This window comes from Drosophila nasuta, chromosome X (genome assembly GCF_023558535.2).
Source record: "Drosophila nasuta strain 15112-1781.00 chromosome X, ASM2355853v1, whole genome shotgun sequence".
In the NCBI taxonomy this organism is placed as follows: domain Eukaryota; kingdom Metazoa; phylum Arthropoda; class Insecta; order Diptera; family Drosophilidae; genus Drosophila; species Drosophila nasuta.
This window is the reverse complement of record NC_083459.1, coordinates 26,772,421-26,798,863: the sequence shown is the minus strand read 5'-3', so window position 1 is coordinate 26,798,863 and position 26,443 is coordinate 26,772,421. Positions and strand designations below refer to the sequence as shown.

Sequence of the window (26,443 nt, the reverse complement as noted above, 5' to 3'; positions counted from 1 at the left end):
TATATTCTGTACTCTGTGGTATATTTTAAATATAGTAATATATCGATATACCAAATATAGCCTTCGGCATCTTTTAGGATTTTTGGAATATCAATTTAGTATTTTATCAGTATACAAATTGTAGAAGCACTTTAACAAAAAAATGTTATATGACAATCTGGTATATTCTGCACTCTAAGGTATATTTGAAATGTAATATTATATCGATATACAAATTATAGTCTTTAATATCGTTTAGAATTTTTTCAGTGTATTAATTTTGTATTTTGTCTATAAAATTGTAGAAGTAATTTTGATACTTTATGGTATATTTTAAATGTTATAGTATATCGATATATCAATTGTTGCATATTTAAGTATTTTCAGTATATTAATTCAGTATATTTTAGAAATCATATGTTACGGGTATGTCACAGTTGGGCACACTCGACTGTAGCTTTTAAACTTGTATTTTTTTTTTTTCGTTGTCGTCGATTATTGTATTCTTCTTTTTATTTTTTTTTATTGGGATCACACAACAGTGAAGCGACGGCGGCGGCGGCGGCGCAGTCAAGCAAATGCAATAAACTCCGGACAAGTTTATTAAATTTACAGTTATGTGTGCAATGCATTGTTGCTGTTGTCTGCAGACACACACACACACACACACACACACACATAGAAAGTTGTGTGTTGTTGGGACGGCTGCTTAAATTGCCCGACGGGCTTAAAAGCTGTTAAGTGTGAATGAAAATGCAATTGAAAAGTTGAGACAAAGCAATCGACCAATTGAATAGGCATCAGAGGAGTAGAGAGAGAGAGAGGTGAAGTGAGGTGTACTCCATACATACATACAAACATACCAAACATATATATGTTAGTCTATATGTATCTGTGTTAGCAATGCCAATTTGCTCTGGCCGCATAGTTTTTGGGGTTAGGCATTTTGTGCAGCAGCGCTGAAAAGTAGGCAACACAAATCGAATTTCAACAAAATTAAAACTTTCTCGATGTGCCTTGAATGCTGAATGATGCCAGCTTCTCGCTATCTCTCTCCAGCTCTCTTTCTCTCTCTCTCTCTCTCTTTCAACATTTACTTTCAAAGTCGATGTGTGTGTGTGTGTGTGTGTAGCTATGTCAAGCCAAGATTAAGCAACTCAAATGCTTAGATTTCATTTAAAAGATAGTTAAGACATATGTAGACAGACAAAGACTGTCCGTTGGGTTTTCTCAGCGTCAGCTGAAAAGTAGGCAGCATTTAATTTAAAACTCAATTTCATGCTCACATTTGAATGATAAACACGAAAATTCAGTTAGTTCTAACTCGGTCTGTCGACTGTCGAATATGGAATATAAAATACCCTTAGTTGAATTGTGTTTGCTAGAGTTTCGCAAATTCAGTTTTCACAAGTTCAACACACACACGCATTTGGGTGAAATTGGTAAAACTTTACTCAGTACAAATTTAACATCAATTTAATATACTTAAATATGCAAAAGAAGTCATAAAAGTGGGATTATTAAGTAATTAATAGACTAATTAGTATATTTTTGTAATGTCGATGGTAGTATTTAGTAAATATTTGTAAATGTGATAGTAATTAGCATATTTTAATGAATGTGATAGCATATTTAGTATATTTTTGTGAATGTGACAAATATATAGTACAGTATAATTTTGTGTATGCAATTAATAGACCAAGTAATAGATTTTAGTTATTGTGATAGAGATTAGTATATTTTTGTGATTGTATACTGCATTCAGTATTTTTTTGTGAGTGTGACAGTATTTTACGTATTTAAATAATAGAGTAATCAGTATATTTTTCCGATTGTGATAGCATGTCCAGTATATTTTTGTGCATTTAATCAATATACTAATTAGTATATTTTTGTGAATGTGTTAGTATGCACAGTATATTTTGTGAATGCAATCTATATACTATTTAGTATATTTGTATGAATGTAATAGTATTTAGTATGTTTTTGTAAATGCGATAGTATATTTTTGCGAATGTACTTAATATACTAATTAGTGTAATTTTGTGATTGTGATAATATTTAGTGTATTTTTGTAAATACAATTAATATACTAATTAGAAAATTTAAATATAAACAGTATATTTTTCAGAATATATAGTATATCCAGTATATTTTTGCGAATGTAATACTATTGTATAAGACTACTTAGTATATTTGTGTGAATGCGAAATCTAGCAATTGACTTTGAATATGCTTTTAATTTCACACATTTTGCGTAGCTACAATGTTTGGACATGTTAATCTCGATCTCTGTTCGCGACATGCTGCCATTCAAAACGACTTTGACATTTGATTATGGAAATTATTCGAATTTATTATTCACAATGTGCGAGAGAATATTACGTTTTAGTTTTAACGGCAAAAGCCAGCAGCTAATTCAGAATGAGATTGACTGCCATACATACATATAGTATATATGTATGTTATGGTGTATGAGTATGGAGAATTATTCCCGCTCTGAATGCACACGGTGCGGTTGGTATTTATTCATTTATTCATACGCTAAGCGAATTTGTTGCCATTTTACAAATGGTAAACGGCGAAACTGAACAATGAGTGCAATTTGTTGTTTATTACCGCCGTCGTTGCTATTTCCACTTGAGAGCACGACAACATTCACTAGTATGGAAATGAAAGGAGAGGGGGAGCAACAAAAAAAAAGCAAAACAAATTTCATTTCTTCCTTTTTTCACCATTTTTCCCCCGGCTTTTCCTTTTTTTTTTTTTTGGTGTGTGTTTGTGGATTGCAGAACAAACAGAGAAAAGGAGATGGCGCGGACAACGTTTGGCAATGATATATGTGAGTGCTTGTTGCGAGTGAAGAGCATAGAGTGAGTGTGTGCATGTGTGTGTGTGTGTGTGTGTAGAGAGTGTGTTTGCTGCTAGACATATGTAGGATAACAAATCAATTTTAGTATCGACACAAGTGAAACTCTCCGTGGAGTTGGCTTACCTTGCATTTAACTCTTTGGGGCATATTACTTCCGCTGTGGCTGTGGCAAGTCTAGCAACTTGCAACACACACGTTGCCGAAAATTCATCAACGCAATAGGAATGCCATGGACAACAGAGTCAACACAGTTTTTTTTTGTTCTCTCTCCTCTGCCCATTTCTCGTTCGCTGTTGTTTGTCTCGCTGGATATCTCAACCAAAACTCAATGCTCGATGAAAAACCCACGAATCGCTGTCACTTTTGATTGTAATCGAGTGTTTCTACCGTCGCTTTTCGTCCGACATGTAACTCGTTTTCCAACGCTACACTGCGAGAAATCAACAAATTATAAATATGAAAATTATTAAATCACTTCTATCAAAAATCAAAACAGTTTTGACTTTTATCCAACTCTAATGTGCTTACTTTGTTGTAAATGGAAAAAATAATTAAACAGTTAATTTACCATTTTGCATCTATTATGGTTTATTATTAAACATATTTTCCCAAAAATGAGAATATTCTATATTTAATACTTTCTTACAATTTTCAATACTCAATTTGTCAACAAAATATATATCGAAAAACTATTAAGAAATAAATATAAATATGAATGTTTTTGTGAAATAATAAAACATTTCATTACTGAAATTTGAAAATAAATATGAAATATCTGTGATGAAAGAGAATATTAATATTTACTTTTTAATGTTTTTTTTTTTACATTTTTTATGTTGACAAGTATCAAGTATTGAAAACAAGTAAAAAAGATTTGAGATACCAGTGTGGTATTATCATAAAAATATACTAACTTCATATACCAAAAAAATACTTACATATTAAAAACACTATATTTTGTATATGGATATATAATTGATTTTTCTCAGAGTAGCTACTTCATAAAAATATCCCAAAAAATACTACAAATATACTAGAGCCTTTCAATTTTGGTATACATATGTAGACATATAAATAATTTCTCTGAATGAAGCTACTTCCTTAAAATATACCAATTTCATATACCAGAAAAATACCAAAATAGACCAAACCCTATATTTTGTATACAAATTATCATAGATTTCTCTCAGTGTAGCTACTTCTACTCTGTCAAACAGTTTGATATACTTTTGCAAACTCTGCTACGTTCACACGATATCCTTGTGTGTGTATGTCTGAGTGTGCAAGTAAGTGTGTGTGTGTGTGCGTGTGTATGTTGGTATATGTTTGCCAATTGGATTTGACATTTTATTGGGTTTTCTTTCTCGTTACTGCCGCTCCACTGACTGTCTGTTACCGACCTTCATTCCCACCTCCACCTTCTGCGACTTCTCTTACTTCACTCTACCCCGCTCTCTCTCTCTCTCTCTTTCTCTCCTGGGCTAGTCAAGCGCTTGTTGTAGTTGTAATTGATGTTCTGCTGCCTGGCCAAAGCCTTTGGTAACATAAATCTAATGACCTGGTCCTTGTACAGCGTCTACAGCTACTGCACTGGACATTTGGACAATCAAGGAAGCGAGAGAGAGAATGAGAGTGGGGAGAGGAGAGAGGAGACTTTAGCGCTGTGGTTCGAAGAGCATAAGAAAGATAACACAGCTGAAAGATTGAATTGGTTTCTTTTTGCTTCTATTTTTGGTAATTAGTACGAAGGCAACTTGATTATCGCGTCATGTACTCAGAGAGAGAGAGAGAGAGAAGAACTGAACTCACAACTCGTAACTTGTAACTTGTAGTAACTGTAGACGTGCTCTAATTGCACTCATTAATTTGGAGCATGTCATAAAATGTGCCAGAGATAGCAGAGATACTAGTAGTATAACAGATAGTCAAATAGCAACTACAACTACAACTACAACTACAACAAACTCAACACAGCCAAGTCGAAAATCACTGAACCGAAATAATCAAAAGTTTCTGATGGAGCTGCAAGTGCAATTGCTCTTGTCTCTTCCATACGCTCTCTGCTATGTATAACTTTGGCATTTCACTTTTGTACAACTAGCAAAAATTGTGAATTGCAGCGACTTTGCCTTGCGTTAGTCAATTTCGACATTGACAGGATATTTTATTGAAAAACCACCGAGCGCGCACTCTAAGGAAGAAGAGCGAAGAGAGAACTTAGACTCCGACTGACTGTCTGCGTGTGAAACATTGTTTTATTGCTCAAGGTGGATTTGATGTCGAAAGTCAGTTAACCTTTTGAGCTACGATGTTAACTGACACTTGAGATATTATTTTGCAAATAACCTATTCGAAATTTAAAGTGTTTTATTTTATTTTTACTGGATATCAACGCTTAATTGCGGTAATAAAAAACTAGCCAACATTTTGTATTAAGCTAGAATTAGTACTACAACATCACTCATAATATAAACCAAGTCTCAAGGAAGTTTTTTTGTGGTTGCTGGAAAATTTAAGCTTTGAATTTAATGATTCTCCTTTCGATTTAAAGGACTTACAACAAATATTATAGTAGATCGATATACCAAATATAGCATTTGGTGTACTTTAGAATTTTTTCAGTATATATGGGTCATTTCAAGAATAATACTGCCTTTCGTATATTTTTAAATATATTAATATATTCGGCATATTTTAGTATTTTTCAATATATTAGTTAAAAATAATAAAAATATATTTTAAGAATAACACTGTCTTTTATATATTATTCGGTATGTTTCGGTATTTTTAGTATATTCATTTAGTATATTTTAATAATAATAAGATCTTCTGTAAAAAAAAAACCTTTAGTATATTTTAGTATTTTTCAGTATATTAATTCAGTATATTTTTAGAAGAATGTCATAATAAAGACTAGTATATTTTAGTATTTGATTCAGTATATTAACTTAGTATATTTTAAGAATAATAGTGTTTTGTTTACGGTACGTTTCGGTATTTTTAGTATATTAATTCAGTATATTTTAAGAATAATGTCTGGTATATTTTAATTCAGTATATTTTCAGAATAATGTCATAATAAAAACTAGTATATTTTAGTATTTAATTCAGTATATTAAGTGAGTATATTTTAAGAATAATAGTGTTTTGTTTTTATTGAAAAAAAGCTAGCGGGTATGTCACAGTCGAGCACACTCGATTTCTTATTAGTTAATATTGTATTCCTTCCATTAACTCACAAACTTATGACTAGATGAGGTTTCCTTAAAGTTTGCATATATGGTATATTGAAATTCTTCAATCTGTCATCCACAGGTCTGTCGGATACCAAACTGCACGAGATCTATCTCGACGACAAGGAGATCAAGCTAAGCTGGATGGTCGATTGGTACAAGCAGGAGGTGCTCTTCCATTTGCAGAACGCATTCAACGAGCAGCATCGTTGGTTCTATTTGGGCTTCTCGAAGCGCGGCAGTCTCGCCGATGCGGACATTTGTTTCTTTGAGAATCAGAATGGCTTCTTCAATGTGGTCACCGATACCTACACCAGTCCCGATGGTCATTGGGTGCGCAAGGATTACCAGCAGGACTGCGAAGTCTTCAAAATGGATGAGTTCACCTTGGCTTTTAAGCGCAAATTCGATACCTGTGATCCGCTCGATTTGCGGCTTCATGTGAGTGCTTACTTTTAGTTTAGTATTTCGTTTTTTTCTGAATATTATATTGTTGTGCTTTAGGAGGGCACCATGTATGTGGTTTGGGCTCGTGGCGAATCTGAGCTGGCCCTAGAGGATCATCAGTTTGCGCTGCCCAATGTGACGGCACCGCATGAGGCTGGTCTCAAGATGTTGCAACTGTTGCGTGCCGATAAGATTCTGATACCCGAAAGCGACCTGAATCAAATCGAAATCACATTGGAGCAGGCTTCAGTTCCGGTGCGTGAAACAACGTATTGGTGTCATGTCCAGCGACTCGACGATGTGACAAAGCAGCGACTGCACATTGTGCAATTCGAGCCAATCATTAAAACACCGGGTATCGTCCATCACATGGAGGTCTTTCACTGCGAGACGGATCCGCATGTGGAGATACCCCTCTATAATGGTGATTGCGAGCAGCTGCCCGCCGAGGCGAAAGTCTGCTCCAAGGTGATGGCATTGTGGGCCATGGGGGCGAGCACATTTACGTATCCACCAGAGGCTGGCCTGCCAATCGGTGGTGATGGCTATAATCCCTATGTGCGACTCGAGGTGCACTTCAATAATCCCGAACTCCAGACAGGTGAGTGCGAAATGTTCTCTGCTGTGCTGTGCTCTGCTCTGCTTTGCTCTGCTCTGCTGCCATTTTCAATTATTAAACCCTGAACACCCAAAAGGGGCGAGCGAAAATGCAAAGTCACTCGAAAGACTATTGTTGCGCTTTTATATTTATCGCTGTGGTAGTAGTGGTTGAGCTCTTGGACTGACCTGGGATTACGTTCTCTTGATTGCTGATTTAACAACACTGGTTTGCTGGGGGTAAAATATTTCAAATGTGGTCTTTCGATGACCACTTTTCCTTATTTACTGTTTGACTTATTACTAACTTAACACCACTATTTCATTGTGATAATTATGGGTCTGCTAAATTGCTTATTTGGTGCATTTTCCTACACTGATGAATAGCACATTTTGATGAGCCAAAGAGTAATGAAGCATTTCTATCATTTTGATTACATTATCAACTTATTACTTTCTCGTCATCACTATTTCATTACGAGAACTGTTGATCTAATAAATTTTTTATTTTGTTTCGTTTTTCAACACTGTTAAATAACCAATTTTTATGAGCTAAAGAGTAGTGAAGCATTTTCTACAGTTATATTACTTCCTTAACTTATTTGACTTATTACTTGTCTCACTATTTCATTACGATAACTATTTGTGCATTTTTCAACACTAATGAGTAGCAAATTTTTGATGAGTTGAAGAGTAGTGAACAATTTCCTGCAATTTCATGTCTTTATCAACAAACAAAAGACAGATTTTGATATAATCACATGGATTTAAACATAATCATAGGATGTCTGCTTCGTCAGTGTAAATTTGATTAATTTACCAACACTGGAATGCTGTTGATAAGCAGACTAAAATATGATGTGACTTACTTATTTACTGTTTGACTTATTAGAAACTTAGCATTACCATTTCTTTGCGAGAACTGTTGAGTTATACTGTCTGTTATATTTAATGTTTGGTGCAGTTTCCAACACTATATAATATCAATTTTGATAAGCTGAAGAGTAGTGCACCCATTTTCTACAATTAAATGTCTTTATCAACAATGAAGAGACAGATTTTGATATATTGATAATCATAGAATGCCTGCTCCGTCATGTGTATGATATGTTTGATTAATTTACCAACACTGGCAAACATGCAATTTCTACAGCTGAGTGGCAAACGATGTTTCGTTGATTTGCACGCTTGTTGAGCTGCCAATTTGATTGCTGATTGCAACTACACTTGGCATATTTTAGTTAATTAACCAACACTGACAAAACAGGAAGTGCGACGACGAGTCGCAACTTTGTCGCAACAAAAGTTGGCCACATTCTGACAATGGCAAATGTAATTCGATTTTGATGATTGTTGAGAAGTTGCCGCTTCTCACTTGTGCACCACTTAAAATCTGTGTGTGTGTGTGTATTTTGTCAAGTGTTGCACACAGAGAAAGAGAACGATATACGCATATAGAAGGGTAGACGGAAGTGAAATGCATAGGGGAGATTTCATTAAAACTTTTGTATAAATAACAACGAGCAATGAGAACGAGAACGAGAACGAGCAGCAACGCCATTGCAAACAGGAGCAATGTCATTATTGCTGCTTCAAGTGTCCTTGTGTTCTTGCGACGGCAGCGGCGTCGTCGCGCATTACATGGCCACAAGAGCCGTGTGGCAAACAGCATGTTGAGTGCACCACTCAGCCTCCACTTCCCCCTCCTCTGTGTGTGTGTGTAGCTGGAAACCTCCCCCAATTTGGCAGCAATTGCATTAATATTAATCATACGCCCTGCAGGTCTCGTGGATAGCTCGGGCTTTCGCATTAAATTGTCAAAGACGCTGCGTCAATACGACGCCGGCGTGATGGAACTGGGCCTGGAATATACCGATAAAATGGCCATACCACCAGGACAAACCGCCTTCCCGCTAAGCGGCTACTGTGTCGCCGATTGCACACGGTCTGCGTTGCCGAGGACGGGCATCATCATCTTTGGATCGCAGCTGCACACGCATTTGCGTGGCGTTCGCGTCCTCACGCGACACTTTCGCGGCGAACAGGAGTTGCGCGAGGTGAATCGCGATGATTACTATTCGAATCATTTCCAGGAAATGCGCACGCTGCATTACAAGCCACGCGTTTTGCCGGTAAGTCTGCCACTCGCCTTGCATCCCTCGCTGAAAAAGTGTTAAGATTATAGAGCAAAAGGCAGGCACTTCTCTGAAATCATAAAGAAGAGACATACAAATATTTATACCCGCTAGCCATAGGGTAGAAGAAGCTGTATGTAATAGACCGAATCAGGGTCATAAACCGAGACGATATACCCATGTCCGTCCGTCTGTCTGTCCGTCCGTTCGTATGATCATTTAGATCTTAGAAACCACAAGAGATATAGCCATAATTTTCGACAGCCCCGCAAATCGATAAAAAACGTACTTTTGAAGCCAAATACTTGTATAAGCTATTTAAGAAATTCTTTTGTATGGGCAAAGAAACGTCTACCTTCTACGGGTCTTAGTTGCTTTGGCTGATAGTCTGGTATATTTTGCACTATGTGGTATATTTTAAATGTGGTACTGTCTTTGGTATATTTTTAGTATTTTTTGCGGTAAATTAACTTGGTATATTCAAAAATAACCTTTGACATATTCTTAGTAATCTTTGTGGTATATTAATTTGGTATGTATCAAAAATGACCTTTGGTATATTTTTAATATTTTTGTGGTATATTAACTTGGCATATACCAAAGATATAATATACCAAAGACAGTACCACATTTAGAATATACCTAAATGTGGTACTGTCTTTGGTATATTTTTAGTATTTTTTGCGGTAAATTAACTTGGTATATACAAAAATAACCTTTGGCATATTCTTAGCAATTTTTGTGGTATATTAATTTGGTATGTATCAAAAATGACCTTTGGTATATTTTTAATATTTTTGTGGTATATTAACTTGGCATATACCAAAGATACAATCTTAGTATTTTTACGGTATATTAATTTGGTATATTTTAAAATTACTGTCGCACAGCTTTGATTTTATCAAAATGACTAGCGGGTATCTCACAGTCGAGCACACTCGACTGTTATTTTTGACACCTCTACTTCTTAATCCGCTACCTTTAGAATTTATTTACCCTCACTTTCGCACATTTTAGTTAGAGATTAACATTTGAATACACACATTTTATTTCCTTTCAATAGGGCGACGCATTGGTCACCACATGCTATTATAATACGCTTGCCGATGCAAATGCCACGCTTGGGGGATTCTCCATCAGCGATGAGATGTGCGTCAACTATATACACTACTATCCGGCCACCAAGTTGGAGGTGTGCAAGAGTTCCGTTTCGGAGGAGACGCTTGAGAATTATTTCATCTACATGAAACGGTAAGCGGATCTTTGTCTTCCTCCTTCCGTGTTTTGTACTTTACAACAAATGGAAGGAGTTGTCAGCCAGGGGGGTTCAGGGATATCTGTAGTGTCCAGCAGCTTACTTTTAACTCTGCTCGCTGCACAGTGGGGCAACGCAGTGAAAATTAATAATGTATTTATTTATTTAATTATTTTAAGTCGCTTTTGCATTGTTTATTCGTTTTAATAATAGTTAAGTTAAAAAAACTCGCGCTAAATCTTAATTAAAATTTAATTTTTTTGATTAAATTGTTTTTAACAGCATGCTGATCTTAATTTAAAAAAAAAAAAACAAAAAAAAATTGCATAAACGTGTATCGAAATTGTAGCTGTAAAGTTATCCTTGAATTTATTATCTACTATGTGTCCTCTGAAATATCGCCAGGATATAGCTGAAATATAGCGTACTTTCGATAAGGGACATTTCTCTGATCAGGGCATCTATTACTAGCCATTGGCATCCAAGGATTTTAAGGATATTATCATTGAATCGGCCTGAAATATTTTCAAGGGTTTGGTATAGAAACAATGGCAACAAATCAGAAATTGCGCTGTATCTCGGCCATGTGAAGGACGATCGTGATGTCCTTTGGCACAAGGATTGCTCTAAGAAACAAAAATAGGTTGATGTATTTAAAAGGAAAAAAGTCCTTACAGGACCCGCGATAAAAGGACTTGTTTGTAAACATAAAATTCCGCATAACTCTGTCATATCCCGTCTGATCCTTGCAGGTCATATGTCAAACGAAGTCCTTTGAGGAGAGCTCTCATCGTGCCGAAGGACATTCAAATAGTCCTTGCGGTTCTCGAGTTATCCTGAAACTTATGATTTTCGCATTTTTCCTTTAGCCCTTGTCAGAAAAATTAGAAAATTTTTATTCTGAGATAATTCCATGTTTTTTGAATGCCATTCAATAAAGAAGGTCCTTGCGATCTTAGCAATATGTGTCCTTTAGAAATCCGACAGGATATGGCCGAGATATAGCTAGTTTTCGAAAAAATACCCTCTTCGCACCCTCAAAGTATGCTATGAAATTTGTAAAGCGCCAAATTTGAAATCAACCGAGAAAAAACCTGTTTCAAAAGTATTTTATTTTTTGTTGCATACTTTGAGGATGCCCCAAATTACTTGCAAAAAATTAGTTTTCTTGTCATATCTCTGCCAAATCCTTAAGGATCTGGCAAGGACTTGCCTTTTTGTCATCCCGTTAACTAATACTATCGATTGGCATTTAAAGATTTTCAATTTCCTTTCAAAAATTATATGCGAAAATTTTTTAAGGGGTGGGCATAGAAAAAATGCCAAAATGTCATAAAATCCACTGTATCTCGGTCATTTGAAGGACGATCGCGATGTCCTTTGGCACAAAGATAGTTATAATCAATATAAACTGATTGGAACTTTCAAAAGGACGAACATCCTTACAGGAGCCGAGATAAAAGGACTTTTTTGTATAGAGCAAATTGGCAATAACTCGTTTATGTCCTTGCGTATCCTGGCAAGCAATATGTCAAACGATGCGCAATAATGAGGCCTATCGTCTGGCCAAAGGACATTAAAATCGTCCTTGTGGTTATTGAGTTATCCTGCAATTTATGGATTTTGCATATTTTCTTTGGCCCTGAATCAAGAAAATTTCAAGTGTTGGATTCTTAGATGACCTTGCGATTTTTTGATGTGAATCGATAGAGGAGGTCCTTGTGATCCTAGCAATATGTGTCCTTTGAAAATGCGGCAAGATATGGCCAAGTTATGACCGATTTTAGTTTGGCTTGAATGCTTTGTATGAGTGCCCCTAAAAGTATGCAATGTAAATTTCTGTGTTTTTTTTCAATTCGTTTTTAGCGACAATTCAACCAAGTCCTTTAAGTTTCTTTGAGAGATTGCAGCTGTATAGACTGCAAAATGGTTAAAAATGTAAAATGTAGGAAATAAACAAAAATTTGAAATTTTTTGAAAATAAATATACAAATTTTATTCAGAAATTCAGGGAAAAGTCAAGTCTTTTTTTTTTGGATGTGCATTTGTTAAATACGTTTTCTTTAGATACGTTTTGTTGTTTTTTGTTTGTTTGTAACATTACAATAATTTGGATGTGCCTTTTTATACATACATTTTCTTTTTTGTTTATAATATTACAATTTGGATGTGTATTTCTTACGTTTTTGGATGTGCATTTGGATGTTCTTACCACTGTGTGCTGCCTGATTGCGTCCTTTTCGCTTGGTTTTTTTTTTTGCCATCAAAGGCAAAAGTTTGGCATTCCGGCGTTTGTTGTGGCTCCGGTTGTGGGGCACCACCTCCTCCTCCTCCTTCTTCTCCGTCCGTGGCAATATGCTTCTTTGCCGCTCTTCCGCTCTATCTCGCTACGCAGTATTCATAACGGAAATGTCTTCAACTTCCTGACTGTCCCAAAAGCAGGCGACGCCAAGGTGCACGCTAATTGCCAACGTTAATGGGCATGGCCAGAGCGAAAACCCAGAACGAGAACGAGACTGAGAATGAGAATGAGAACGAGGAGAAGAAAGAGAGAGCGAAAACGATGGGAGAAAACTGGCAAGTTCGTTGAGTTGAGGCCAGAAGACCCAGAAAACGAGTCGAATAAAGTCGAGTCACTCTGCTGTCCTTATGGGTTTGGTCCCAACAAAAACAACACGACAATAATAAAACGGGGAAAAATACAAAAGCAACAGCAACAAGAGCAAGAAAAGTTTACATTAGATTAGAGACTTACGAGTTTCAGCTTTGAATTTCGTTGCGGCATTTTTGGGTGAGAATTGCGGTAAATTTACAAAAGCCTAAAATGGTTTAAAGGCTTCTAGACAAAAGGCAGCTGATTCAATAAGCGACAGCGCGTAGTTGCTCCTTCTGCTTCTTCTGCGGCCCAGGTTATGAAGATTTACGAGGTGTTAAGCATAGCAAAACGGTCACGATGAACGCAAAAAAGGTAAAGGAAACATTGCAAACTAAAAAGAAAGAGAGAGAGAGAGAAAAAAGTATAACATTTGACAGTTTTTAAAGAGTTGGATAAGAATTGCACAAGATAATATTCTCCCTCCCTCGCTTTTTATGTCCATCTGTCTGATGTCTTTTTTTCTTTTTTTTGTGCAGACCTTTTAAGCCATTTCAACGTGGTCCAAATGGCGCAGTTTTGTGCACATAGTTTACTTTGTGTTAACTCCGCGCACTTGAAAGTGCATTTGGAGGACAGAGAGTGTGAGAGAGAGAGAGCACTTGACATTTACAGCTTCAAAAGGCATTTAAGTAACGAGTGCGCACTTCAATGTGTTGACCATGTTTTCTCAACTTAATGACCAAAATATATCCATCATCAAAAGCTGCATTTACTTTAACAATTCAATCAGCAATTGGTTGCTCAATTGACAATTAATTACTATAATTTAATTAACTTTGGCATTGCAGTCAGTCAGTCAAGTTTTTCATTGATTGAATTTGCAATGCATTTTATTTGTATAATTTGCATTGCTCCCATTTGATTGAATTTTAAATGCGCCTTTCGATGAATCAATTATTTGAAAGGCCACTCGCAGTATTATTCATAAATTATATTAATCATTGTTGTCTATAAAGCTGACAGCTGTAATTTAAATGTTGTTTTTTTTTTAATTAAAAGTATTTTACGATAAACGTGTGCCGATTGTCCAAAAACTTGTCACGTTCCTGAGTGACATTCAAAATAAATCTTAAGGTTTTTTTTTTTTTTGCATATTTTTCGTATTTGTTTTGTTTTCAAAAAATCTCTTGAACAATTGCCGAGGATTTGTGCAGATGTCATTCTCTTGAGCTTCGATTAGCATGTGATTTCATTTCATTTCAATTAAGCTGTGAAATAAACAACTTTATAAATGCCATAAATAATTTACTTGGAATGCTCTCAACTTTGGAATATATGCAAAATCTGAATAAATTGTAACAACATTTAAATATTTCTAATGCCAGTCAAAGTCTCTTCAATAAACACAATTCTTTAAGTTATTCTTAATATTTATGTATATATGGACAGTTTAACATTTTTGTTTTTATTTTGAATAAAAATGGATCTTAAAGTGCTGGATTAATGAATTCATTTTTTATTTTAAGACAATTGAATAGCAAGCGTAATTTTAAATTAAAATTTTTGATTGACAATCTGATATATTTTGTACTCTAGAATAATGTTGTCTAATGTCGATATATACCAAATATAGCCTTAAGTATATTTTGTAGTATTTTTTTGTCATATTTATGGAACATTGTTTCTGACAATCTGATATATTTTGCACTCTATGTATGTTATTTATAGGTACACAATATCGATATACCAAATACAACATTTGGTATATTTTTAGTATTCTAGCGGTATAGTATTTTGATATATTTTAAGAATAGTACCGTACTGTTTTACTTTCATTAAAAATGGCTAGTTGGCATATCACTTTGGTATATTTGCAGTATTTTTTTTGTATATTTATAGAATATGGTTTTCATTGAAAATGAATAGCGAGTGTCTCACAGTCGAGCACACTCAACTGAAGATGTCATGCTTGCTAAAATTGTTTTCGCTAGAGAATTATTTTTATTATTTTATTTTTAACGAATAAAACTCCTTAAGGCCTTCAGGCCAGAGAATTGCCAATATATGTTTATTAGTATTCTGTTTGGAGCAGTATTCTTTATCTGTGCTAATTCTGGGAATAATTCCAATGACAAAGGCTCATCTCGTTGCAATAATAAATTGTATTTGTCATTTCAATAAAATAATAATAATAATGTTAATGTTAATGTTTGCAGACATTTTATATTTAGGTATATAATTTTGTGTGGTTTTTAATTTTAAATGCAATTTTATGCTAGCGTGGCTTTCATTTAAAGTGTTCTCACAAGCAGAAGCATTAATTAAATAGTTTACTCAGCTATTTCGCGCAAGCTTAATAAATATTCCATGTAAATGGTGTCCTTTAAAGAGAGAGAGTGAAAATTGCTCATTTAATGGAAAAGTGGGTGGTGGTAGAAGCAGGGGAGGAGAGGAGAGGAGTAAAGCGGGTATTTGCTAATTGAAAATGCCACCTTAATGTGGCGACATTGTGTTCGCTCTCTATTGCAGTCACATGACTTTATCTCTACTACTTTATCACTAACGTTCTTTCTCTGTCGCTTGTGCAGGAAGGAGCATCAGCATGGCATCCACTTGAACGGGGCACGTTCGGTGAATTATCACAGCATCGAGTGGACACAGCCGCGCATTGACCAGCTGTATACGATGTACATCCAGGAGCCGCTTAGCATGCAATGTAATAGATCGGATGGCCAGAGGTTTGAGGGTCACAACTGGGAGGGCGTTGCGACGACGCCAGTGCAAATCAAAATACCCATCCATCGCAAATTGTGCCCCAACTACAATCCGCTCTGGCTGAAGCCATTAGAGAAGGGCGAGTGCGATTTGCTTGGCGAATGCATCTACTAGAATGTGAATGTGAATCGAAATCGGGATGCGAATGCGAATGCAAGTGTGGCAAATGCGAATGCGAACTACGGATTGCAATTGTAATGGATTAGATTGCATTTGTGTTGTGGGTCACGGGACGGGGCGGGCAGAAAATTAAAGGGGGTACACACACACACACACACACGCACACTGAGTTGTAACTGTGGATTTACACGCTGTTTTTGCCGCTTCTGATTTCCACTTTCTTGCTATATATATATTTTTTTTTTGGTGTGTGGTGAATTTGCTACGAAAGTGGAAACGTAGAAACTTGGCAAAGCAGCTTCTCCATTATATTCATTTTAATGTTTTTTTTTTCTTTCTTCTCTTCTGCGTCTTCTCTTGTTGTGAATTGTCATCAGCAGCAGCAGCGGCAGTTTTATCGTGAAATGAAATCGAGAGAAGACAAAAGGCCAACGAGGCGAGCGAATGTGCAAAACTTTCTCTAAATAACTAATGAATCTTCTTTTTTGTTTTCGTTTTGGGAGGCTCAACTCGAGTTGAGTTGAGTTGAGTTCGCTTTGCCTTTGAAATTGCTGCCAATTGCCGACAGCGGACAAAAATTGTAGCATACTTTTCAGCGCCAGCTTAAAGCAAATGACACAAACAAAGCAACAACAAAAAAAAGCAATGCCAAAGAAAACGACGATGAACAAGAAAGATGAAAGCAGAGAGCATAAATATGAGAGATGGGGAGAGGGGGATGGCGTCGAATGGTCGCTTGGGGCGAGGCAGTTAGGGGGGAAAGAGAGACGACAGCTGAAACAGTTTTCAATGAGCTAACGGCACTGTTTATACAATATAAATGAGCCAACTTTTGAGCCAGAGTCGGCATCATGCGAATGGCAAGATAAAAGGATGCGACTGCATCAACTGCAACAGCGACGTGGCAAACTCTAATTACCAGAGCCAGAGAAGAGCCTACAGCAATCGTCTCTGCTCCCCCCTCATTCTCTACCTCTTCCATTCTAATGAATGCAACTCTTGAGAGGGGACAATGCCAACAGCCAGGCAAAAGTCCTGACCAATACATGACGATTGAATGTGCACAATCGCACAACATTTGCAATTATTTGCAATGCAGCTCTAATCATGCATGGCCAACTCTCTTATTCATACAACATGTTTAGCATATACTATATATAAACTACGCTCGCTTGCATTCACAAAAGCTAATCATGGTTAAACTTGCAGTGAATATAAATATTTCGAGTATAGTAAGTACATTCTAAGCATTCACATTGACTGCAGCCATTCAGTCTCTGTGTTTGCTTGCCATTCACACATCTTCGCAAAAACTTCAAAGCGTGCGTGACACGACCTTGCACGACTCACGTCTCTTTGCAATCTAGCTTGTTCACTCCACTCACTGAGTGATGCGTTTATGCTCTTCATTTTGATACCCACTTGCTTGCTACTGATCTTAGTAGCTTTGGTTCAAAATCTGGTATATTTTAGGTGTAGTACTATATCAATATACTAAATATTACCTTTGGCATATTTTCGATATGCATTGGTATATTTTGTTGTTCATAGTATATTTTAAATATAGTACTATATCAATATACCAAATATTGTCCTTGGTATATTTTCAGTATATTTTGAAGTTTATGGTATATTTAAAATGCAACACTAAATATACTGAATATTACCTTTGGCATATTTTCGATATGCTTTGGTACATTTTGTTCTTTATAGTATATTTTAAATATAGTACTATATCAATATACCAAATATTGACTTTGGCGTAGTTTTAGTATACTTTTCTGAATGATACATTTTAAATATAGTACTATATCAATATACCAAATATTGTCTTTGGTATATTTTCAGTATATTTTCGGTATATTCACTATTTTATGGTATATTTAAAATGCAACACTATAAATATACCAAATATTACCTTTGGCATATTTTCGATAAGCTTTGGTACATTTTGTTCTTCATAGTATATTTTAAATATGGTACTATATCAATTTACCAAATATTGACTTTGGCATAGTTTTAGTATACTTTTCTTAATGGTACATTTTAAATATACCAAATATTGTCTTTGGTATATTTTCAGTATATTTTCGGTATATTTTGCAGTTTATGGTATATTTAAAATGCAACACTGTAAATATACCAAATATTATCTTTGGTAAATTTTACAATTTTTGTGGTATATTTTAAGAATAATACCACACTGTTTTGTTTTCTTCAAAAAATGGGTAGCGCGTATCTCGCAGTCGAGCACACTCGACTATAGCTTTCTTAATTCTTCGAAATTTGCAACTCGATGGCCAATTATTGCTGCTGCTGCTGATGAACAGTTGATGCAACTCTTAAGCATTTGCCACACACACACACACACACACTGACTTTTGATATACAAACATACAAATACGAATATAAATATGAGAAAAGTGAAAAATAAAAAACCAAAACAAAAACAAAAAACAGATGACAAGAGAAATACATATGCACAAACATTTAATGGATACGTTTAAGTGTAGCTACATATATGTAAGATGTGATAATTGTTCTACGGCTAAAAAAACAAAATACATAAAAACCAAAACAAATCAAAATAAAAAAAAAAAAACAAAACCTATATATGTATGTAGATGAAAATTTATATAAAATGTAACACACAAAGAGAACAAAAAAAAAAAAACAAACAAAACAAAATATATAAATAAAATATATACAAAAAAGCCTTCACGCTAAAAACAAAAATCTATTATCTAATAAAAACTAAAATAAAAAAAAAAATGACCACCATACCAGTATGAAAAAAAATTCAAAGCTTGTTTTAATTATTGTGGGGGAATTGCATCAAAAGGGCTTTTTAATTAGAATTGAAATTAAATTTCAAAAAGGTTGACAATTTTTTTTTTCACTTTTTAAGAGTTTAAAGTATAAACTTTGAAAACTAAGAATTCGAGAGAAAAAGGTTCAGCTTTAAAGAGTAAACGGTAATCTTTGAAAACCAAGAATTCGAGAGAACAGATTTCAGTTTTTAAACGCTAAACTTTGAAGAGCAAGAATACCAAAAGATGTTTTTAGTTATAGATGTTAATACAAATTTTCAGTAAGTTAAAAATCTTTTTAATAAGTGACTTTTCAACCATTTAAACTACTATTTAAAAAAAATCAAAAGCTAAAGAAACAACCTTGTGATGATTGTGTAATTAATTATTTAAAAAAAAAAGGAAAAGTTGAAGGACAAAGCTCTTCAATTTCTTCTAATTGATTGCACTGCAAGTAAAGTTACTTAAAAACGAGCAAAAGTTTAAGGACAAAGCTCTTCAATTTCATCCAACTGATTGAGCTGCAAGTTTAAGTTACTTAATGTGAAATGACTGCGAAAACATAATTCGGAATGGTCGCTTGATAAACTTAAGTTTATTCATTTGAATGAAGTTCGTTTCATTTTTGTTTTATTTTGCTGATAGATAGTTGCTGAACTCGCGCTGTTGGCCCAATACTTTGTGGTTACAAATCGATTTGGGCTGGCCACTTGGCTGTCAGTTGATGATGATGGCTTATGGCCGTCTCTTTGCCACAGCGCCACAGAAAAGCGAGAGAGAAAGAGAGTGAAGGGGGGAGGAAAACGCTCTGATTTTAGCCTTCAACGCCGTTGACTGTGTGGCATTTTAATTGATTTTCAGTTTTGTGCGACGAAAAGGAAGCGCGTTTGGCGTTATGAAAGTATTAAAACGGTTGCAATCCAATTAAAAGTTTTTAACGAAATCAAGCAAACAAAAAATACAAAATAAAAACAAACCATTTTTTTTTAGGTTAGATTGATCGACCATCAGATGCTCTGCAGTGTTGAAGTTGCTATGAAATAAGTTAATGTAATAACATTTCATTAATTTGAAATGTTAAAGTGGAATCTTGACAAGTTAAAAGAAGGCAGGACTCTCTCCACATTAAATTTCAAATAGTTTGCACTATTTAAAGGGTATTACAAAGCTCTCTCACACACACACACATACACATACACAACACGCACATAAACGTGCTTGATTTAATATTCATAGACGCAGTGTGCACAGAGATTCAGTTGCATATAAATATGAATGATATGGGGAGATCCAGTGTGATGTTTTTTTTGGTTTTTGTTTTTGGTTTTGTTCCCTCCCTGTTTTTGCAACTAAATTCGAATCAACTGCTGCTGTCATTACGAGCGCCGCATTTGAGACCTTTCATTTTGAAATAAATACATAAATCCCTATATCCATTTTTATTTGTCGCTCACTGCACACTATGGGGAAAGTTGTCCATTTTCGAAAAAAGACGCTTCTCCTACATATTATTCCCCACAAAATGTGCATTTATTCCATAGTGCTGTGTATAGTTATTCTGCTTGCGTTTTAAGTGGTCCTTGTTCTGTTTGATCTGCTCTTAAATTGCTTAAATTGCATCGACTCGTTTAATAGTTATTTGAATTCAATATTGAAATCAAATTATAAAGAGTACTTTAATATTGACAAGTTAAAAGAAACAAAGAAACATTAAATAAACTCGAAATTGATAAGAAAATTTTTTTAACTAATTGACCATAAAATTTTTAATGATTTTTGAAGCTTTGTTTTCATAATTATAGCTATACGAAAACGATATCGTTAAATTATATTTTTGAAATTTTAATTTCGCGTTTTAAAAAGGCATATGAATTATAATTAAATATAAATATTTCCATTATTATTAATTTGTTAATAAAAAACAACTTATTTTATTCTAAGAAAAATGTGTTTTTTATTTTTTCAATTACTTTTTCGACTCAATGTGCACCGAATATTCAAGAGACTTCAAAGCACAGAGCAAGAAGATCCACAGCTTAGCATCGAACTAACGGAATGCGGAACTTAAAGCTCTCAGAGAAGAATAAATGATGCTTTGTGAGTTATATTTAGACGCGTAAGACAGATGCAGAAGGAGCGAGAGAGAGAGACTAATATGCTCTCTGCTTGGCAAGCTTAAACGAAACTAAACATGAATAAGAGGCCGCGCAGTCGTCGTATTGGGTGACGAATCAGATAGTTGTTGTTGTTGTTGTGCTTGCTGTTGTTTTTGCTTGCCGTAAGCAAAGTCCGTTAGCTTATCCACTTGATCGACGCGACAACAGTGAACGACACCGAAGATGGGCAGCAAATGTAGTTCGGCAAAGAGACTTTTGCGCAGCCAAGGGATCTCATGGCAAATGTCGTCGCAAAATGTGCTCAACTGCAAGACATCAACCTGCACAGAGAGCGGGTGAGAGCAAAGAACACGCAAAGAGAGCGTTACTAAGGCAAATGAAAACGAATCGAGAGAGAGAGAGTGAGCGCTCTCAGTTTGCACTTACATAGGGTGAGTTGTGGGCAACAAGCACAAACTCATCGGCTACAGTGCCCGTTGGCTGCAGTGAACGCACATGCGCCCACACATGAGCCGGGACCTGCAGCGAGTTGCCACTGTTGCTGTCGAGCAGCTGCAGACTGCGACTCACATTGCAGCGCTGACCGAGCGGCATCGTTGCCATTCCCGATACACCGATACGCAGCTCAAATTTATCGTCATCGTCATCGTTAGCGGCACGCAATGCTTGCAGCCAGTGTTTCCAATTGCCTTTGCGTAAATTTCGTAGCCAAACAATGTTTAGCAAATGATTGTATTGCTCCAGATCCCTCTGTTGTTGTTGATCCTGCAGTAGACTCGAATAATCGAACATTTCCGCATCGTAGAGTTCACCCAGCTGCGTTTGCTGTTTGCTCAGCTCATTGAACTGCGACACTGTGATGTAGCTGAAATATTTATCGAGACCACTGACGATATTATCGAGTTGCAATCTCCCAAGCACTTCGTCCGTATTCGCTGGCGTTAGGAGCACATTCTTTGCGGGATATGCCAGAAAATTGACAAAACGCAATTGCGATGCACTCAGGTCATAGCACAAAGCCAAGAGTTTCACCTCCGTTAAACGTATTAGCTTATAGCCAATGACCAATGTCATAGCATCGACGGGATCACAGCCAATCAAACTGACATTGCTCTCGTACAGCGATCGCGTGACGTCCGCATTGCAACTGACATAACCGCCGGACGTCACTTCGATGATGCGCTGTTCATCCAAATAGATGCCATCGTCGCCACAGGTTAGATCCGCCGTTGGCTGATTGATTACCGTTGGCCGATTGATTGTCCTTTCGCTCGGATCGTAATAGTCATCGCTCGGATTGTTATAGCTATTGCTGGGACCACTGATCCTCACACCCTGGGGGCAATAGAAGGTCACCGTCTCGTTGTTCGACAATTCAACATTGGTTAGCGGTTGCTTGAGGATCGCCGTCTTGCTGCCAAATATCTTGGCCACAACGGGAAACGGTTCCCGGATATTCAAGTTGCATAATGACCATGAACCCGACACCAAGGCCAACAGAATGACGACAAAGAACGTTCTCATCGTTAAAGCTCGCGATTCACACTGATCGTTGCGCTCTATCAGTCGTCGATTGCTTCACTCATCTCCTTTATAAGCGAGCTGAGAGCGGCCGCTAAAGAGATGTGCATAATTCGCATCGTGCGATAGCAACTATCGCATAATAATCACGACAAAGCTTGGTGACTACACAAAAATAATTGTTTCATTCAGATTTAACTTATTGATTTCCAATACTTTATCTTTTAGAACATTTTAAGAGAGTGGCCGCAAGAGATGTGCATAATTCGCAATGTGCGATAGCAACTATCGCATAATAATCACGACAAAGCTTGGTGACTACACAAAAATAATGGTTTCATTCAGATTTAACTTATTGATTTGCAATTCTTTTTCTTTAGAACAATTAGAGAGAGAGATCGCTAGAGACGTGCGATAGCAACTATCGCATAATAATCACGACAAAGCTTGGTGACTACACAAAAATAAATGTTTCATTCAAACTCAACTTATTGATTTGTTTCTTTAGAACAATTTAATATTTAAAGTTATTAAAATTGTAGAATAGCTATAAAGTTGTAATGAATTATATCGAAAGTTAAGTTCTTCAAAATTATAAAATAGTTTTTATAGGTATACTGAATTTTATGGAATAAAAGTTAAGTTCTTCACTAAACTCTCATAAAATATTCACATAATATGCAAAATAAATAAAATAAAACCTGATTTGTAAATTTATTACGAAATCGTGAACTCTCGTGTCAAGCTAATTATTTCTTTAAGGTCTTTTTTATGTCCACCTCTAGTCAGCTCATACAATCGACAGCATTATTATTCTCAATCATACAAACATACATACATATATATATGTTAAATGCAAACTGCTGGAGACTTTATAGCAAAGTCCCCGTTTTAAAGACTTTTGTACAAAGAGATAAGAACAAACGCAGATAAGCGTGTAGATGAAGCAAAATAAATATACATATATACTATATGGATGAATGTATTGACAATACATACAAATTTCTGTAAGAATATAAAGAGGAAAATACAATTATCAGCTCAATAAATTTGCTGACCAACTGTTGTCATAACAAAAACCTGAATTTACAAAATTAAAAAAACTGATAGACGAAGAAACAAATGAATAAAAGGAGAGAAGCGTAGCTATAATATAAACTATAATATGGTTTTTCGCTTTTAAAGTCATTACTTAGTGTATAAAAATGTTGAAATTAATTCAATAACTAAATTATTATTTATATTATAAAAAGTGGGGATTTTAGCATTTTATAAAGTACACACTTGACATTCCTGCGATCTTTTAGCTAACTTAAAAATTTCTCCAAAAAAATACGAAAGTAGAACTAAATATAATAATATTTTGGGAATACGTGTAGCTGGAATAATAAATCCATATTTGAATGCATTTCCAAATCTGTACAGTGAGTATATTTTGCGGCTTTATCTTAAACTATGTTGACCCCATTGCGGTCGACAGAGCGACAGAGACAGCCATAGAAATAGAGAGAGAGAGAGAGAGGGGGGATTTTGTGGCACTTTTGGGGCTAGCCAAAGTGAATATTTAAATAAGAAGCATTGTCATTCCAATTGTGTTATATCATGAAGCAGCACACGGAGACAGCTGACAGATCCTTGACAGCACACAGCACAACAACAAGGACAACGACAACGACTAAAAGTCAACTCGTACAACAACAACAACTAGCATGAGAACGAAGAACGATGACAAAACCAAGTGAATCGTGACCAGCACAAAGGTTGCTCTAAATTATGTGCACATGGTATTTGGTATTTGTAAGAGTGCTTAAAGGGTAGCATTGATTTGCAATTCATAAGCAAATTACATGCTTCTATCGCATGTATGATTGACAATCTTTTGAGATCGCATTCCCAACTAATTTGTGCCCTATTTGCCTTCAAAAATTGATCCGCTTAATAACAAACGAAGTTATACGAAAAAATACGCCTGAGTTAGGGTATGTGCTAGTCGGTGCAATCAGCTTTTTTTCACTAAAGCAACTTAAAACGAACAATTCCTAAAGTATCTACAAGTCGAACATGTCTGGATTGCCATCTAATATTCACAAGTTTCAGCTGCAGAACTTTGCTTAATGACAAACGAAGTTATACGAGAAATATACTTAAGGTAAGGTATCTGCTAGTCGGTCTAAAGCGCTTTGCTTTCACTAAAGCAACTTAAAACGAGTATATCAAAGGATATCTACAAGTCGAGCATTACATTTTGAGCTAAATTTATAATTTGCATAAGCATTTTACAGGGTATGCACCCGTCGAGCATTGCTTATACAATTACCTTTCGACTGCTTGGTGACTTAATTACGCATTGCAAGCCGAAATTTGATTAGAATTAGAATTGCGAGGCACTAAATTGTTGATACTGGGTATCGGCTAGTCGTGCACGCCCGCTTGGCTAGGCAATTATGAATGGCGAATCAAAAATGTCAAGGCGGAAAGTCAAGTGGCAAGCGCACACGCGTAACGCAAAGACAAAACGTGAGCAGCCTCACTTTCTCTGTATGTGTGTGTGTGTGTGTGTGTCTAGGTGTAGTCATAGTAGTGTGCGTGTGTGTGTGCGTCGCATGTAATCGCCTTTTGGCTGCTTGTCATTGCATTTGCGCCCACGCACACGCATGCAAAGCACATTTAATCAGCCGCTGCTAACTTCCTTCTGCTGCTTCCCCATTTCTCTCACTCTCTCGCTCTCTCTCTCTCACTTCTAATACCACTAACACAGTTTAAGGCCTGTTGCCATGTGTGTGTGATGCGTGTGAAACGTACGCAGCGAAAGGGGGTGGGAGTGAGGGGAGAGGCGTCATCATTACAGTCTCATCGTCGGCTTCATCTTCATTTTGCTAAAACATTTATCTGTGCACATCAATCGCACGTGTATGCAAAAGCGAGAAAGAGAGAGAGAGCGAGCGAGAGGTGTGTGTGTGTGTGAATAAAGAAGAAAAATTTAATGTTGCAAACTTTTGATGTACTCTAATTTATATACAAACAGTCTGACACGCTGACAGCAAACAAGCACACAAGCTGGCAAGTCAGTCAATCAGTCAGTCAGTCACTCAGTCAGTTAGGCTGACAGTCTAGTCTGGCAGTCTGGCAGCATTTTGCAGTCAGGTCTGGCAACGCTCTCTATCTCTCTTTTTGCTACCTTTTCGCTCTTTCTATGTCTATGTCCTCTCGTTAAAGTAAATTTGTTTTTACGCTTGATGGCAAATTGCGCGACCTGCCCTCTTCCCCCTTTCCCCCTCCCTCTATCTGTGCCCCGCTTCGCATTGCACTTGACTTTTGTGTGATGTGCGTTGGACCCGTTAATATTTCATATGTCAACGCAAGAGACAAACCCATCATATGAAAACCCCATGCTCATTTTTTGTCTCGCTTTCCTCCTCCCTTTTTTTCTTGTATCCCTCAAATTTTTGTTGTTGAGGTGTGAGTGTGAGAGGGGAAAGCGTGTGTGTGTGTGTGTGGCACTTTAAATCGCTTGCATTTAAAAAAAAAATGTGATTATGTGAAATTCTCGTGTGGGGAAATTAAATTTATACACAGATTCACAATTTTTGTGTGCCTGATTGTTGCTGTTGTTTTTGTTGTCGTTGTTGTTGTTGTTGTTGTTTCGGCTGTCTCGTATTTTCATTTTTTATGACGGCTTTTCCGCATTTTCGGCATCAAGCAGAAAAACAGCGGAAAACAAAACACACAAAAAAAAAAAAGAAACACAAAGTTTAAGAACAACAAGCCAGCAATGCGAACGCCTACTGAACATGACTAGCACATACCCTGTAAGTTAAGCTCAACATTTCTTAACCGATTTAATAATTAAATGCTGAAATTCTTAATTTCTATTCAACAAAGATTTCAATTTTCACACAGCAAAGTTAAAGTTGAGAATACACACCTCATTAAACTGTTTTATTTTGTCGTATAAAGAAAACTTCCGCCTACGAAAATACAGCGAA

The 26,443-nt window shown here is 36.0% G+C and overlaps 2 protein-coding genes and 1 long non-coding RNA gene across 9 annotated transcripts in view; 1 reads left to right on the top strand and 2 right to left on the bottom strand.

The window, feature by feature from the left end:
* The window catches only part of LOC132796131 (tyramine beta-hydroxylase), a 63,593-nt gene extending 46,007 nt beyond the window's left edge, over window positions 1-17,586 (top strand). For all 6 annotated transcript variants that reach the window (XM_060807186.1, XM_060807185.1, XM_060807187.1 and 3 more), the window contains 5 exons: window positions 6,167-6,525; window positions 6,589-7,132; window positions 8,911-9,260; window positions 10,327-10,514; window positions 15,703-17,586. In XM_060807186.1, the coding sequence (XP_060663169.1) occupies window positions 6,167-6,525; window positions 6,589-7,132; window positions 8,911-9,260; window positions 10,327-10,514; window positions 15,703-16,003 (1,742 nt within the window). In that variant the 3' untranslated portion in view covers window positions 16,004-17,586. The remainder of the gene's footprint in view (window positions 1-6,166; window positions 6,526-6,588; window positions 7,133-8,910; window positions 9,261-10,326; window positions 10,515-15,702) is intronic.
* LOC132796134 (uncharacterized) overlaps window positions 12,566-26,443 on the bottom strand; it is a 55,367-nt gene continuing 41,489 nt past the window's right edge. The window contains exons 3-4 of one of the 2 annotated variants that reach the window (XR_009633506.1): window positions 13,274-13,505; window positions 12,566-13,034 (exon numbers count right to left, since the gene is read on the bottom strand). This is a non-coding gene — a long non-coding RNA (uncharacterized LOC132796134). The remainder of the gene's footprint in view (window positions 13,035-13,273; window positions 13,506-26,443) is intronic. The other variant, XR_009633505.1, reaches the window with a different exon arrangement.
* Window positions 20,727-22,500, bottom strand: LOC132796541 (uncharacterized). The gene is made up of 2 exons (XM_060807744.1): window positions 21,363-22,500; window positions 20,727-21,256 (listed from the first exon to the last, which is right to left on the bottom strand). Exons 1-2 carry the CDS (start codon window positions 22,458-22,460, stop codon window positions 21,005-21,007), a joined length of 1,350 nt encoding a protein of 449 aa, XP_060663727.1. The 5' UTR covers window positions 22,461-22,500; the 3' UTR covers window positions 20,727-21,004.